Here is a 15,538-nt window from a genome sequence, read left to right on the forward strand (position 1 = left end):
GAAGAATTACACCAAGAACCAGTAGAGGTAAGTCAAACTCACTTATTATTTACGGAATTTCGATCGGTTTGTTACAAATGATTTACTCGGTTTCATGTTTAAGTTCAACTTCTAGACCAATTTTGGCAATAAAATTATTCCAGTCAATTAATCTTCCGGTTTGTGTGGCAGGTAATTTCGGACAGACATCAATCTGAAAGTAAATTTGGGACATTAGTCTTTGGCAATCATTCCATTTTCTATCTCACATCTAAATTGACGGGTTGTATCGGCGGGCTCGTATATCTCTTAACGTTAACAAATTCGAGGAATTCCTGGACACTTATGTCGCCGGCAGTATTTCTGTTTAATCTGAAAATTTAGGCGAAAATTTGTCAGAGAACTTTCCTTGAATGTTTCGGCACCACATACACTGAGAACATATTCCGAATCAACGACGGTTTCAACGGCAATCGACACGCTCGAATCGCCTTAAACAAAGTATTTTCCGATATGAAACCAAAAACGTCGCCAATCAAATGGTACAGATGTTCTTCCAACCTTTCCATGTCATCCCACAAATTTCGGTTGAGCTCCCAATGAACCGTCGACCGAATAAGATCGCGATTACATACGATTGCTGGCGGTGTTTCGGCAGAAAAGTATCTGGCAATTGTCACAATTTCGTGCTCTGTTATATCTGATCCCAGTAAATCGAACAACGCGTCTCTGGAAATCATTTGTTAACAAAAACTATTGCCTTTCGAAGAGTAAAATCTACCTCATTGTCTCGAAGCAAACAACCGAAACGTTTGTCCCGTCAAGTTTAGACTCGCACACCTTATGTAAATATTTAGCAATGAAATTCTTGTACTTTGGACGGAGAGCCTCACGAATCTTAGACATTATTTTGTCAACATTTGCTTTGGGAAACTTAAAGAGTTCAAATTTTAGTTCAGTCGCATAGAAGACTTGTTAGAAAAATCTCTGCTTACTTCGAACGGACTGTTTTCCATATATTTTAAAGCGAATTCATCCGCCGAAATAAGATGGAACGTGAAATCGTTTATGACTAACGTTGCACCAATGAAAAAGTGCTGGGGTGTGTAGATTCGGGGACGCTCTGACGTCAATAAATTTTGATGCGGTAGCAGTACCTTAGCCCTCTTAAAGAAATCTCCTTCCTTGTAAGTAAATGGAATGAGAAAAATTGATTTATCCATGACCACTAGGTTAGGTACCTTAAATCCAGAATTCCTTGCTCCAATTTCAAACACTGAGATCGTATCATCGCTGAGATAGTACGTGATGACGTACAGTCTCTCTCTATTCTCCTGTAAATCGGATATCATTCGTGCACCGAATCTCAACATGTAACGGTCCAATTTGATGAATTTATGAAAATCAACTTTCGGTGGTTTTTGTTCGACCGTTTTACAATTGCTCTCAGAATCTTCATGTGTGCCCCAACCATTGAACGGAGGAAGCATACGCTCACTGTTCACAATCGTATTTCTTTCAACACCTGGCCGTTTCAAGGGAGTGAAGTCTTCGATGCCATGAACGGTTCGATAGTATTCCCTTGTGAATGGATCGCAATCGACCAAAACGACTTCCCTTCCATAAACGTTTATATGGGCACCAATCGAAAGGTCATTGGCCTTCAAATTGTTTTTTTTTTTGAATCGATCGACAACGTTTTGTAACAGAAAATGTCAATACCTTGTAGTACTCGACTTCCTTGGTACCAATACCCAAGCAGTCTGGCACATATCTTCCTTCTAGTACGTTCAAAACAGTAAACGTATCCTGACCCAATGACTGAATACCGTTAAAATTCCGTGGTATCTTGCGTCTGGTTAAAAATGTCGGTGGAGCTAAATCCAACATTATTTGAATTGTAACTTGAGTTGGAAATTGAAAGCCTAAACACGTTACCATCTCTACCAGAATTTCTTGGAAATATCTCCTTAATCTGAATGGTGTCATCAGCCAGGAAATAATAAATATTCAAATCGCGCACGTCCCCAAACATTGCGTCTCTATCATCCCAATATCCATAAAAGAGTAGAACTTTTCTGTCGTTTTTCAAAAACTGTGCAAGCTTGTCCTTTCGAAAAGGTACTTTCTCACTGACCATAGCCGCTTTTTTCCGTAATTCTTGGCCGGGATCCCTTGGGAAATAATAACTTTAAATAAAATAGGTTCATTCCAGGCGAGAATTTAGCAGCAATACGTTGGGGTTTCTTGTTTGTCCGCCACAGCTACACCAGCACGATTCAAGAAATTTCTGGTGAATTGATCACATCCCGAAACGAAGTAGACTCGATCAAATATTTGGATGGTCGAATCGACATTCAGGTCCAGAATTGATAGATATTCACAGCTTCCATTGGTGCGAGGAATTTTTTGACGCGAAACGATACATCCTTGAGATAGGCCCGAATTGTCGATTCTCGGTTCGCTGACCTTTTAAATTTTATTGGCTTAGTAATCAGAGCACGAACTTGAAATCCACTTTGCAAATGCTAACCTGCATCGTCCCATCTTCTAGGTAATATAGAATTTTCACTTTTCTTACTTGATGCGAAGCCTGAAACACCTCGTTCAGACTTTCTTTGAAATATGCATGGAAACACAACACCTAGTCGAACGAATTAGGAAACATAAAATCGATTTTAGTCGAAGCAGAAACTAGTACTTTTTTATCGTAAGCGACCCATGGTGGTAATTTAGGACCTTCAAACGGTGGATAAAATGACGGTTTTCCATGCAAAATTTGTCTGAACTTATCATCAGCAGTTCTCTCATTGTCAGCTAACATTGAAATCCCATTTCGCACTTCGAAATATTGCGACAAGTGGAAGCGATTCTTGTTTGGCTGTAAAGAGAGTATGGAAATATTTTTAGTCTAAGATAAGTTTGCCCTTACATCTCGCATCACAAATCCTGGCAGAAAAGGCAGTTCTGGATAACGTAACATAATTTTATTCGTGGAATTCAAATCGTACTGAATGAAGGAGGTGATTGAAATCAATATTTACATGTAAGGTTGCTTAGGGATGATTTTCACTGTCATGACTACATCCATACGATGTTTGTGTAAAGCGGGGGAAAGACACTAAAAGAAACATTTGCTTACCAATACGCATAATTTGTTGATATTTATACAAAAGGAGAGCCACAACACTCTAAGGCGTTTCTTGTTAAAAACAGTTTTGAAGAATACAATGCTCTCTACTCGCTTTAATGATCGTACGAAAATTATATTTAAGATTATTTATCAACTAAACAACAAAAACACGACGATCCAAGAATGTCCTTTATCTATTCCTTCTTCCTATCGAATGGATCTGTCCACACCTTCATGTCTGGAAATGTAAAGAATTTTTATCGGGATAATGGTTTCAATCAAAAGGATATTCGCATGTGAAAACACATACTTCCCGGTTGTATCAGTTCTTGATTTATTCCAGCCCGTGTCTTTTTCTGAATATTTTCTACAGAAAAAAAGGTGAACAAAATAAGGTCCTAGTCTCGCACTATTCCACACAGGATATACTCACTGTAGTATTCCGGGTTCATCATTGGTGCGATGATAATGGGATAGATTGTTGCTGTGATACCTGAAGTAAATCGGAATTGAAAGCAAAATAAAACACCAGGAATTAATTTAACAGTCTACCCCCAACAATTGTTGCAATAAACAGGGAATATCGCCACCCTTTTAGGACAACCATTATGATGGTCAAGTTTTATTTTGATTTTGTTGCGAAAATCACTGGCAAACTTTATGTAATTTACCGAATCAAAATAATAAATAAAGCAGATGTCATACTGTACTAAAACGTCTATTTAGAGCTGTGCTTCGTTCACAGTGAAAAATGTAGTTTTATAAGATTAAGACTTTCACACCTAAAGACCGAGTCAGGTTTTTTGGTCGAAACTGGGAAAGTTAAATTGTTTTTATTCACTGCAAAGACATTGACATGAGCGCTACAACTCATTTCCCTCATTTCCTAGGGTCTTACGTAACTTTCTCGAACTTTGTCTGTTGCCTTTGGTCTTTGGTGGTTGCATCACTCGCCGTCGCCTCGAGCTGCAAACACTTGGCAAAGTAAAAAGTTTCAAACAAGGACGTAATCTACTATTACTCATTTCACAATTCGTTGCCACTGATTCAAATGGCCTGTTAAACGCCTGTTAAAACCAATGAAGTAAAAGATTTTGGATCAGTCTGTTAAGAACACTTCGATCAAGTAACTGACACGATATTGGCGGTATCGATAATTTATACTAGCAATCAATCATTTTTATGCAATTTTAGAGTCTCTTCCCGCTACAAGAAAGTGAACCATTCACAATTTTTTTAGAACACAATAGTTATGTAACGAAACACGTTCCATTTAACTATCTTACTCCAGTCAAGTTAATTTTTTTTTTGCAATCAATAAGTGTCATTAGTTGGAAGAAAAAAATCACTTACGATCGCGAATTACTTCGTCGTGAAATCCCGCTGTATATAGATATCCTTTAAATTTAATTTGCCACATACCGTCACCGTTGTATCCGAAAAATGCTATCGAATTGTGTAAAAACACTTGTTCAGCGTTCTTTTGCTGCAAAATCGGTACGTAACTTTTAGTATTTTCCTGATTTAAGTTTTCCGTCTATGGAACCACAGCAGCTCTAAATGAAAACAAAAAAGTGGTGCGACTAAATTGCATAACAAAAATCAGTCAAGTTCATTACATTCATTAATCGGGATTTGGAACAGAAAAGAAAAGAATAAGTTTGACGGAAGTGTGTTTTTCCTTTAAAAAAAATATTTGATTTTGATATACAACGAAATGTCTCGGTCTAATATTTTTAAATCATTTGCTGGATTCTTTAAAAGTAGCTCCAAAACTGGGACTACCGACAAAATTCAGGTATAACTCATCCATTCCATGTAACGTTTACATTGTTGTTTAATAGTTCACATCAAGATCATTCTTATCGGTTTTCGTGCGCTTATTTTGTTTTGTAAGCTTTTTTGATTTTCACTATCATTCGCAATTTTACGTAACTTTCGTGTAAAGAGCCATTTATAAAAGTTAACGTAGATTGTGGTGATCCGCGTAAGAATGAATGGCATTCATTGAATGCTTCAAATATCACGGTCTCAAATCTCTATTTTTGTGGACTGTGTGCTCCTCTATACTTTTTCTTTGATGCTTATCGTTTTTTACTTCTGGGACAGCTGCCTCTTCGCCAAAATATGACAACGAAGATGGATTGATTCATTTGTCAAATTTTGAATGTTGATCAAATGCACAATTATTAGTTTTGGATTCATACAACCATGTTAATGTGTTAATGTTTCTCTCAATCACACCGACATACTTTACGTGAATCCTTCCTTCCAGCATCTGAATTAATGATTTCATGTGTCGCAGGTTTTCCTGAATGATTAACTATCAAGGCAAAACCGATCCCTAATGTTGTCTTTCAAGCTCTAATTCCATCAGGGTAATTAATTTGCTGAATTATTGGTTTCAGAACATTCCAAAAATCGCTGTTACGAGCAAAAACTATGCCACCGAGGCTGCATTTGAAATCCGGGTAAATACAAAAATGTCAATCTTAACACTCAAAAACTGACGACAACTTTTTAAATGCCAGGAATGTAGTTTACACAATTTAACAAGCGGCCCAGGTACCGAAACCACTGTCACCCGCGATGAAGCGCTCAAATACTACGAGCAAATGTTCACCATTCGTCGATTGGAAACGGTTGCTGGATCACTGTACAAGGAGAAAATAATTCGTGGATTTTGTCATCTGTACTCCGGCCAAGAGGCGTGTGCCGTCGGTATGAAAGCTGCAATGCGTCCCGATGACAGTGCAATTACTGCTTATCGTTGCCACGGCTGGACATATTTGTTCGGTGTATCGCCCGAAGTTGTGTTGAGTGAATTGACCGGACGCGAAGCAGGTTGTTCACTTGGAAAAGGTGGTTCGATGCACATGTACGCAAAGAATTTCTATGGCGGAAATGGTATCGTTGGTGCTCAAGTTCCGCTTGGCGTCGGAATTGCATTGGAGGCGAAATATAATAACAAGAAGGCAGTCTGTATTTCACTGTACGGTGACGGAGCAGCCAATCAGGGGCAAATATTTGAGGTCTATAACATGGCGAAATTGTGGAACATTCCATGCATTTTCGTGTGTGAAAACAACGGTGAGTATTGTTAACCTTTAACTTACGGCGAGCATAAAAACAGTGAAATTGTAAAAGCTTTTACTTCTTTTGAGTTGTTGGCTCTTCAAAAAACCAAAAACTAATTTTAAAATGAAATCTAGGATACGGTATGGGAACCAGTGCTGAACGAGCTTCTGCTAGCATTGACTATTACAAACGTGGTGATTATGTTCCCGGAATTCGTGTCGATGGCATGGATGTTTTAGCTGTTCGCGAAGCGACTCGTTTTGCCATTGATCATTGTGATTCTGGTAAAGGACCAATGGTTATGGAAACTGCTACTTACAGGCAAGTTCCCTTTTTCGAGAGTGCCAAAAACCGACCGATTTTCTTATGTTTATGTTGAACTACACAGATATAGCGGTCACTCAATGTCTGATCCCGGTACCAGCTATCGATCACGTGACGAAGTCCAAGAAGTTCGCCAAACGCGTGATCCAATTACTTCATTCAGAGAAAAAATTATTTCTAAGAACTTGGCCACAGCCGAAGAGATCAAGGTATATGAGGAGTGTTGCTGAACTTAAAACAATTTTTTTCTTCAAAATTTATCATACCACAGGCACTCGAACTGAAAATCCGTAATGCTGTTGATGAAGCCGGAAAGAAATCGAAGGCGAACAAAGAATTACCAGTTTCTCAGCTGGTCACCGATGTTTACGCGAATCCGAAAAACAGCGAGACAATCAGAAATACTACGCCCACGAAGCCATTGAAACATACCACACTGAATAGAGCCGTCAATCTATAAGAGTCTCTAGGCGTATGTTAATACCAGAAAACGATGCAATTAATTGTATGACGAATTTGATTTGGTCATTTTCCACGGGAAACGTCGAACGTTTCTTCAACTTTTTTGTTTTTAATTAAATTTATTTTCTTTTCCCATCAAAAATGGAGTTCTCGAGAGATAGAGAGAGTCGATAAAAATTGTTGAACGGGTTAGAAAACATTCTCATTGAATTTTGTTGTATTTACTAATGTTTAATTGCAAATAAATTATATTTATGCAATAGATTTAAATTTGCTATGAGTTAATGCCAACGGCTGACAGCCGCCAATAGGCAAACCAGTGATTCATTATGAAATCAGACACCTTTTGTTCTTTCATTCATAGAAAGTTTATCAATGAAAGAACAACTGGTCTCCGACTACCGGTACTTGTCCGGAGACTGGTGCGGTCACCCTAAGCGAAAATTGTACCTTGTGCAGGAAGCACACTTTCCAGAAACTGCACGTCGTTGGGTGAATTATACCTTGTGAGATGCACTGAAAACCTTACAATAAAAAACGGTATTTTAGAAAAATGTCACGTTTTGGCATAGAAATGTTTTCGAAACGAGAAAGAACTTCCATTTTGGAACGAGCTCTCGATTTGCCATTTATGAGGTAAAGAAGGAAGAAATGGAGATTTTTGAAGGGGAGTTGAAATTTTCTTTATCAAAAGCAACAATTGTTAACTGGCTTTAGAAAGCCAATGTGCTGTGGAACTTTTATTTTGAAATATTTTGGAAATTTTGGTTTTTACATTGCAAGTTTTATTGGTTGCTTGATCAGCAGCCTGATCAGCAGCCCGATCAGCAGCCGAATGGGACCACGGTGGAGCACTCTTCTTTAATTTGATTCCAAAACCACGGCGAATCACACTTAAAGTGCAATGCCGTACTTCTCAAACAGAAAACGTAATCCTGACAAGTGCCGGGAACGCTGTAGTATCCATCAACCTGTCCAGTGCACAACGTATCAATGTCAGACAATGAAAATGGTGTTGTGGCCGCGTTTGGTTGAGTCCACGGTTGCCGTGTAGTAGTAGTTGTGGTAACTCTGGAAGTTGAATTTATAATATGAAGTAGAGAAAACAACCCTCATCGACAGTGAACGTATTTTTGTAGTCTGACGATGAAAAGTGTAACTTTAAGTTCAAATAAGAACTTTCTCCACTAACTTGGTCGTGGCGGTTGTAGTGGTTGTCGCTCGTGTTGTTGTTGTCGTGGCTCTCGTGGTTGTAGTAGTAGCTCTAGTGGTCGTAGTTGTCGCAGCTCTCGTTGTAGTTGTTGTAGTCGTCGATGAGGTTGTAAAATAGATCGTTCCATCTTCCTATTGGATTAAGAGAAACGTAAGGCGTTAGAACTTCAAACAGACTAACAAAGTCTGTGAACTTGTTTGGAGTCATTGTCTTTGACCATTGTAATGCAAAAGATTTAACCTGTCACCGACGGCAAGCATATTAACAGTTTTACTGTTCAAAATATTACTTCATTTGATCGAAGCATAGATTGATTTCATAAATCTTTTACTTCATTTGTTTTAAACATGATTTTTGCTGTATAAAACCTCATTAGTCAGAGCTAGTCGTTTATTATTTCTTTCGTGGTCGATAACAGATGACAGCCGTATGAAATAGGTTAAGATATTTACCTGGCAGAAATTGTATTGTCCAGGCAAAGTGCAAGCAGTCGTTTCGGGGTTGAAATATCTGCAAAGGAAAATATCTTTAGCTTATGATAATCAATCACATGTAGAAATATCAGTACAATCCTGATGCACATGTCTGGTGATAGCTCAATCCATTTAAGCATGTAAAGAATTTCGTACAGTCACTCGGATCACCAATTCTCACAAAACCGTTATACGTGGCACACACTGTGGCCTACACAGATCGACATTCTATTAATTATTGAAATTTCATTTGAAGAAATAGTAAAAATTACCGGATCTCGCACACACTTAACGGTAGTTGCGACATTGCAATCGCCGAGGGAACGATCGAATAATAAATTTGCTCCGCACGTCCGCAATGTACGAACTCCGGCAACGCTAAAACAGAGGTCATTTTTTATTTCTCCTGCATTTTACTTTTCCATTAATTATTTGTGTTTTAACCTACCACACATAATACTTCGAACAGTCAGTCGGATGAGCTATGTGCTGAATACCAGAAAGCGAACATCCTATTGAAATTTTTGAATAAACTCCATACTTCTCAGAAAAAATATCGATTCAATTTGCTTACCAGTACAATCGACACGGCTCGGTATGTCGCACATCTGACGAACTGGTTCGAAAACGTAATTATCTGGGCAGACACTGCGATGGGCTATTCCCTCCGAGCAATAATAGAATGCTCTACATGATTCCGAATTTCGAACGAATGTTCCGTTAAGCGATCCTGCAAACAATTTTTGACCGAAACTTTTCTTAGAATTTAAATTTGGGCAATTCTTTCTGGCAATAATTCACCTGCACACGCAGTTTCGATTTGTGCCTGAGCTTGTCTGTCGATGCATAAAAGGAAAAATGCCAATATGCCTGGAGATGAGGACGTTTTATTGGGATTAAATGAGTTCTGACTTTGACTCTTCTATATCTACCTATTTTGAATGTTGCTATCATTTTTGCGTCGCGTTCTGTGTAGCTAGACGTTAATGACTGGCTATACCAATGCTTCAATGGCAAAAGTCTGACTAATTCTCTTTGTCAATCCAAATGTATGAATTTAAATAATTTCTTTTTCGTTATCTGGAGGAATTCGGTTGATAAACCGAACAACCAAAAAAAAACTACTGTTTTGATTGGTTTTTAGGATTGGAACGGTCAGCCGGAAAACACGGAAGGTACAAGAGATCTTAGTGAAATTTTTACTGCGAACATTTAAAACAACAAACCAATTAACTGATAAGAAGACGAAAATTATTTGAGGTAAGTAAAATCGAAGTGTTGAACCGAAAATTCTTGAAATTTTCGTTTGTGACAACATTTGCGATTGGTCGGGAAGAGCAAGAAAAATGCGATTTGGGCTTTTTTTTGCAGAGGGTACCATTTAGTTAAACGGTGCACTTATTCGCTTTGGTTGTGATTAAATATTTTCAATCTTGGTTCTTGATTGCGGCATAATTTTAATTAAATATCGAACACATATCTGTATAAATGGACTGATGTTTTCGATAAAAAAGACATTAATTAAGTAGCCAAAACTGAAATCCGCAACTCGTTTGCGATTTTTTTCTAATTACCCACAATAGCAAAATAAACGATGTTGTTGGGAGATAAGTTTTGATATTTTCATTCTTTTGTAATTTTACGTTCCGTATGTGTTTATCGGACAATGTGCAAACTATGCTACCGACCTTAGATCTAAATTTGGAAACATTAAAAAAACCACAATTATTGTAAACATTGAATTAATAATCTTTATTTTTAATATTTTGCAGACGGCATATCTATACAAGCATAAATTACCGTCTCTATTACTTCTTTTCTTTGAAGTTTCACCTATTGGTTGAGACAAAATCTATTACTTCATTAGATTGAATTTGTTTTCTTTGCTATTATAAGATCAAATTAGCCAGAGTACATCGCTCATTTTTTGTCGTTGCTGTCGATAACAGATGCCGTCAGCATCAGATTAATTTTGTAATATTTACCTACAGCTTCAATTCAAACAAAAATATGACCACGGAAATCACAACTCCAACAATGTACAGAACAAATATACCAAGCACTAAATCGATGTCCAAAACAACTGGTTCTTTACCATCTCTACGCACCTTTTTGTATTTATTCACTTGAAAAACGTCGCTGTTCAGTTGCCTGATCCATTCCAAATGCTTGTCATAGAGCCCATTTTCCACGAATCTTCGAACAAAATCGTTAATGTATCTCTTTAAGGGCGATGCTGTTGATATTCGGTAGCCTGAAAGTCGACAATCTGTGGAAGGTAAATATTATCTCAGGGGTAGGATCTAACGATGTGGGAGGTAAAATTAGTTTTTCACAAGAGTCAAAAGTGTAATTGTGTCGAGTTTGTTACTTCTTTGATCTAAGCGAAGCCCTTTTCAACTTGCAATTTGCTATGCTCAGACCCAGAACTCATCTCCAACTTTCATAGCCACTCGCAAAAGGCTATTCTGTGTTGGATAGTACTTCTACTTACGCAGGTTTTCGTGCATTATCCGAATCATTTGTTTGTAGCCTTTTGCACTGGAAACGTACGTATGTAGCATCATATCCATATATTCTGCTGCACTATCCGTAAATATATAAGCGTGATGAAACTTTCTTCTCGTTATTACATCATAATTGAGATCATTGACCCCTTTGTAGGTGATTTTAGTAGACAGTTCAGGTCTGAAAATGTTACAGAGGATAATAAAACAAAATACCCTAGACCCATCTATTACTTTATGTTCGACCACAGTTCCTCATTTTTCAAGTAATCCGGAGCCAAAATAGTCAAATTCGAAGCAATTAATTCGTCGATGGTATCAATTTCCACATATTTTTTGCTCATCAAATTTTTGTATGTTATCACCGACAGAGCAATCGTCGCCAAAACGGAAAAACCGCGCAGATTCATGTCCCATGCAACTTCTATTCTGGTTTTGTTAAGAATTTTGTCCTGATTCAAAAATATTCCCAAACTTTTGATCGAAATTGAGACCCAGTGCTTCCACGACGATTTTCCGATGATCATGCGAACGATGGCGAAAAGTATTAGAGCAAGAAAGATCGATTGAATGTCTGGCTCTCTGATGATCTTTTCCAGAAAGTGTTCCGAGTTTGATTGCTTGGGTACCATGGCTACCAGACAGTCTTTCTCGTGAGGATAAAGACCCTCAGTCTTTAATTTCGAATCTCGAGAAATAAAGGACGGAGATAAATGTAAATCCATGTCATCTGAAATGCTGAGATCATTGTCTGTGATTGGCAAAGTGTAAAATTATGTGGTAAATGGTGAGAACCACTTGCCTTTTGTTGAAAATTTTCAAAGCATTTCTCGTCATAACTCGCGGAAAATAGCTTTGATAAATCATTCTTGATGATATAACGGGATCGTTACCCCAATCTTCATAGTTGGGATACGAAAAAGCAATGTCTGTAGAAAATATCGGTCTGACCGCTAAAGCCTTTATTATTGCCTGCGCTATAGAGCCATCAGGACCAATTAAAATGAAATCTTGACCGAACGTTCCTACGCTACTTTTCGGTGGGAAAAATTGAAAAAACAAGGTAAAGTTCTTGTGTGGACGGGGAAAGTATTCCATGGTGAAAATTCTTCGGATAAAATCTCGAGTAGAATTGATATCGAATTGGGAAATGTCTATTTTTGAACTAAATTCATTTTCGAACGCATCGTTGAGGAATATCGTCAGATCTTTTGTTAATAAAATAACTTTTGTACTCAAATTCATCCACATTTCCATAAAAACTATTTCAGTTTCATCAACACTTTGACTGGGCAACAATAGAGTTACATCGTCCGGTAAGATTTTAGTCTTTACTAGATCTGCATTCGTTATATTGTTCAGATAATTGAGAAATAAAACATTCAGAATTGGTTCCTCATAGTGTCTTCTCGTTATACTTGCTTCGCCGAAGACGTTGTGGCTTATTGGTCTGAACAGGGAATTACTTGCAATTTGAATAATTTCATTGGAAAAGTCGTTAGGACGCTCTTCGCTCAAAAAATTTATGGCTCGATAGTCTTGTTGAGCAAATAGCAATTCAATCACAAAGATAAGTGTTAAGTTTCCGAACAAATTCGCCACCACTTCCATACTTGCGTTCGCTAAGGCTTATCAACTTTAAATGAAAATTGAGTGGCACGGACATTAATGAATCCCTAACATGATACATAGTGCACGATCATAATAATACTAAATTGCACGTTAATCACGGTTGTTTGTGAAAATGTGTGCGTCGTCACCAAGTAAATACAAATTATGCAATCCATCCAATAAATCAATCAACGAGATTGACTTTTGATTATAATTTTCGCTTGGGACGCGTCGTTGTAAGGTAATTTAGTTTTGTTTATTTAACTTATTGTCCCTGGTAATTTCCTGTGGTAATTTTTATTGATTCAAGTGGTCGATTCAAGCTAAATACTTAAAACAATAGTAAGAGCAAGGGTTTTTTTAGTAGAATATTTTCATAATTTTTCACAAAAAATAATTATTCGGCGAAGATATCGATTTTGTTAAAAATAGCTTTTGAAAATAGTATGTCGTTGCATGTTTCAAGTGCATAAGCTTGGCGGAATTTATTGAGAATATTATTTATAGTTACCCTTAAATGAAGGGTTGCTATGCACATGTATTAGTTCTAGGGAACGCCATATAACTGCACCACAATTATGTTTGTTTTAAATAGCAATCAGTAAATAACATAATAATATATGACGATAAAGCTTAGAGTTACCGCTAAACATCTCACTCAATTACAAGAAATCGGTTTCACAAGAATAATTGGTCTCTCCACAAGGGCGAACCATGTTCCTTCAGAAGCTTCTTAATTTTTTACATCTACACATCGAACAAAACAAAACATTCATCGATTTTATCCAGTATAGTTGCTCGACTTATAGATCATCTTAAAGATATGGTACTTTCAGACGTAACCTCCCGTTATTTTCGTTAAATGTTTCATTCATTTGTTTAAGACTTACCTTTTACGTTGAAGGCATATCTTAACGTGGTTGGCATCTTAAACGTACTCCAAGATGATCTATAGTTGTTTCAAGATCTGACCAAAAAAGGTTACCAACACTGAATCTTCAAAAATGGTTACCACCAATGAAATTTTTAAAAAAATGTTGCCGTCAAGGACTATTATAAAAGGGGTTACTAACCGGCAAAGACAATACCCTCTCTAGCAACCTAACTACATTTATTAAGGTGGTAAAAATGCAACGTGGCCTTTGCATTTTACTTGTAAAATTAGAAATTGGTCAACAGTGTATACGTCTAAGAATTTTAGTTAGTTACATACGAGCTGATGATGGCAAATATGCCGAAATGCATCCGATGCTAATAAACCAAATTTGTAAGATCAAAAAACGGTGTTTTTTGTAACCCTTCTATAACTAATTGTTAAGTAGGATCTTACGGTTAGTCACAACAAAATCAAAAGTTATTAAACAAAGGAATAAGGTGATATTTTGACAGTGTCAAAACGGAGTTTGTTTGCTAGAGAGGGTATTGGCAAATACGTTATAGTACTATCCCAACAAAAATCTCTACGAAAAAAGTGTGACGCAGTCTTTGAAATACAATTTCTAAAATGAATGATATCGCTAGAGTTGACGCTTTCAGCTTCGTTACGCAAAAATTAAATTTTACACCCAATTAGTTCAAACGAGCTGGCTTAGTTTTCCTCATCATCTGCCAAACAATTTTTACCAAAAGAATATTTACCTTAAAACAACAAAAATTTTACCAGAAAAATCTAATTTTTTAATTTTTATGTTAGATTTGTGTGGGTCACACGTTCCTGTAGGTTTCAATACAGCTGAGATACAGCCGAGAACGCGTTCCCGACCTTCAAAAACCACACTCAGAAGCCACGTCGAGGCCAATAAAACAAAAATTTTCCTAGGGTAATGGCGTACCACATTTTCATTTTTATGTCCAACCTGAGCCTCCTGCAAAATTTCACAGAGATTGGCTGACTACTTTCCGAGATAGCCCATCGATAGATAGATAGATAGAAACATACAGCGTAAGTTGAAGGATTTTGATTGTTTGGAAAAAGTCATTTTGGTGCATTTTCTATGAAAAATTACCAACTTCAAAACAACGTATCTCCGGTAATTTTAAGCCTACATAGTCGAGTGATAGCTCGTTTTGCTCATATTTGAAGAATATGATAAAATAGGTTTTGTGGTGATATAGACCAAATGATAGAAACTCAAGTTTTCGGCTATACATAGTTGACGCGTCTCAAAAAATTTTCTTCGTTCTTTTTTTGGGGGTTAGACTGCGTCAAGTCCTCCACTATCGCTCCGGACATGATGTCATTGGTTACCGGTAATGACTTTCAAAAGAAATTGGTTAGTTGGACTAATTTTGGATCGCTAGACTCAGACTTTTAGTTAAAAAGAGAGTTTACACGAAATTTCAAGTAAGCAACAAAAATGAGATTGCCATTAAAAAAATGAAGTAAAAGATTTTGCATCTAATCATTCGACAATATGTTGGTGATATGCTTGTTACTTTCGAAATTTTAAAGTGAGGAATTTGTCAGGGATTGTTCATTTCTGCTGGTAATGACGTTGATGATTGTGACCTTACAAAACGTTACAAATTTCAAAAATTTTCTTTTGGTTATCATTGTCATTTGGGGAATGTCGATGTTGAAGCGTCATCCCGGCCGCTACACGCGTCTTATAGAAATCGGTGAAAGGTAAAAGCATCTACTTATACCATCAGGTATAATCGAAGGGACAGAAACGAATATACATTTTCTTAAAATTCTACCCACTTGCCATTCTCCTTTTCGTTCCATTTAAAATATGTGAATAACAACAGCGCATCG

General features: G+C 37.1%; 4 protein-coding genes across 5 annotated transcripts; 1 reads left to right on the forward strand and 3 right to left on the reverse strand.

Moving 5' to 3' along the window:
• Positions 1-62: 62 nt before the first annotated feature.
• On the reverse strand, positions 63-3,309 carry LOC119066896 (EF-hand domain-containing family member C2). The gene is made up of 12 exons (XM_037169585.1): positions 2,912-3,309; positions 2,681-2,860; positions 2,513-2,623; positions 2,216-2,448; positions 1,918-2,153; positions 1,702-1,856; positions 1,221-1,640; positions 975-1,163; positions 761-912; positions 412-708; positions 249-351; positions 63-193 (listed from the first exon to the last, which is right to left on the reverse strand). The coding sequence occupies exons 1-12, from the start codon at positions 2,960-2,962 to the stop codon at positions 83-85; spliced, it is 2,238 nt and encodes a 745-aa protein (XP_037025480.1). The 5' UTR covers positions 2,963-3,309; the 3' UTR covers positions 63-82.
• A 1,087-nt stretch (positions 3,310-4,396) lies between these two features.
• Positions 4,397-7,010, forward strand: LOC119066897 (pyruvate dehydrogenase E1 component subunit alpha, mitochondrial-like). 2 transcript variants are annotated; one of them, XM_037169587.1, is made up of 6 exons: positions 4,397-4,609; positions 5,521-5,583; positions 5,644-6,202; positions 6,325-6,511; positions 6,579-6,723; positions 6,786-7,010. In XM_037169587.1, the coding sequence occupies exons 1-6, from the start codon at positions 4,556-4,558 to the stop codon at positions 6,972-6,974; spliced, it is 1,197 nt and encodes a 398-aa protein (XP_037025482.1). In that variant the 5' UTR covers positions 4,397-4,555; the 3' UTR covers positions 6,975-7,010. The 2 variants fall into 2 exon arrangements, with proteins under 2 accessions (XP_037025482.1, XP_037025481.1); XM_037169586.1 differs by lacking the exon at positions 4,397-4,609 and adding an exon at positions 4,667-4,910.
• Positions 7,011-7,798: 788 nt separating this feature from the next.
• Positions 7,799-9,735, reverse strand: LOC119066899 (cell wall integrity and stress response component 2-like). Its single transcript, XM_037169588.1, has 9 exons — positions 9,595-9,735; positions 9,464-9,532; positions 9,237-9,392; positions 9,111-9,174; positions 8,935-9,040; positions 8,758-8,873; positions 8,642-8,699; positions 8,169-8,320; positions 7,799-8,047 (listed from the first exon to the last, which is right to left on the reverse strand). Exons 1-9 carry the CDS (start codon positions 9,614-9,616, stop codon positions 7,801-7,803), a joined length of 990 nt encoding a protein of 329 aa, XP_037025483.1. The 5' UTR covers positions 9,617-9,735; the 3' UTR covers positions 7,799-7,800.
• An 899-nt stretch (positions 9,736-10,634) lies between these two features.
• On the reverse strand, positions 10,635-11,964 carry LOC119066900. The gene is made up of 3 exons (XM_037169589.1): positions 11,404-11,964; positions 11,157-11,350; positions 10,635-10,931 (listed from the first exon to the last, which is right to left on the reverse strand). The coding sequence occupies exons 1-3, from the start codon at positions 11,892-11,894 to the stop codon at positions 10,648-10,650; spliced, it is 969 nt and encodes a 322-aa protein (XP_037025484.1). The 5' UTR covers positions 11,895-11,964; the 3' UTR covers positions 10,635-10,647.
• Between the last annotated feature and the right edge of the window lie 3,574 nt (positions 11,965-15,538).

This window comes from Bradysia coprophila, chromosome IV (genome assembly GCF_014529535.1).
Source record: "Bradysia coprophila strain Holo2 chromosome IV, BU_Bcop_v1, whole genome shotgun sequence".
Lineage (NCBI taxonomy): Eukaryota > Metazoa > Arthropoda > Insecta > Diptera > Sciaridae > Bradysia > Bradysia coprophila.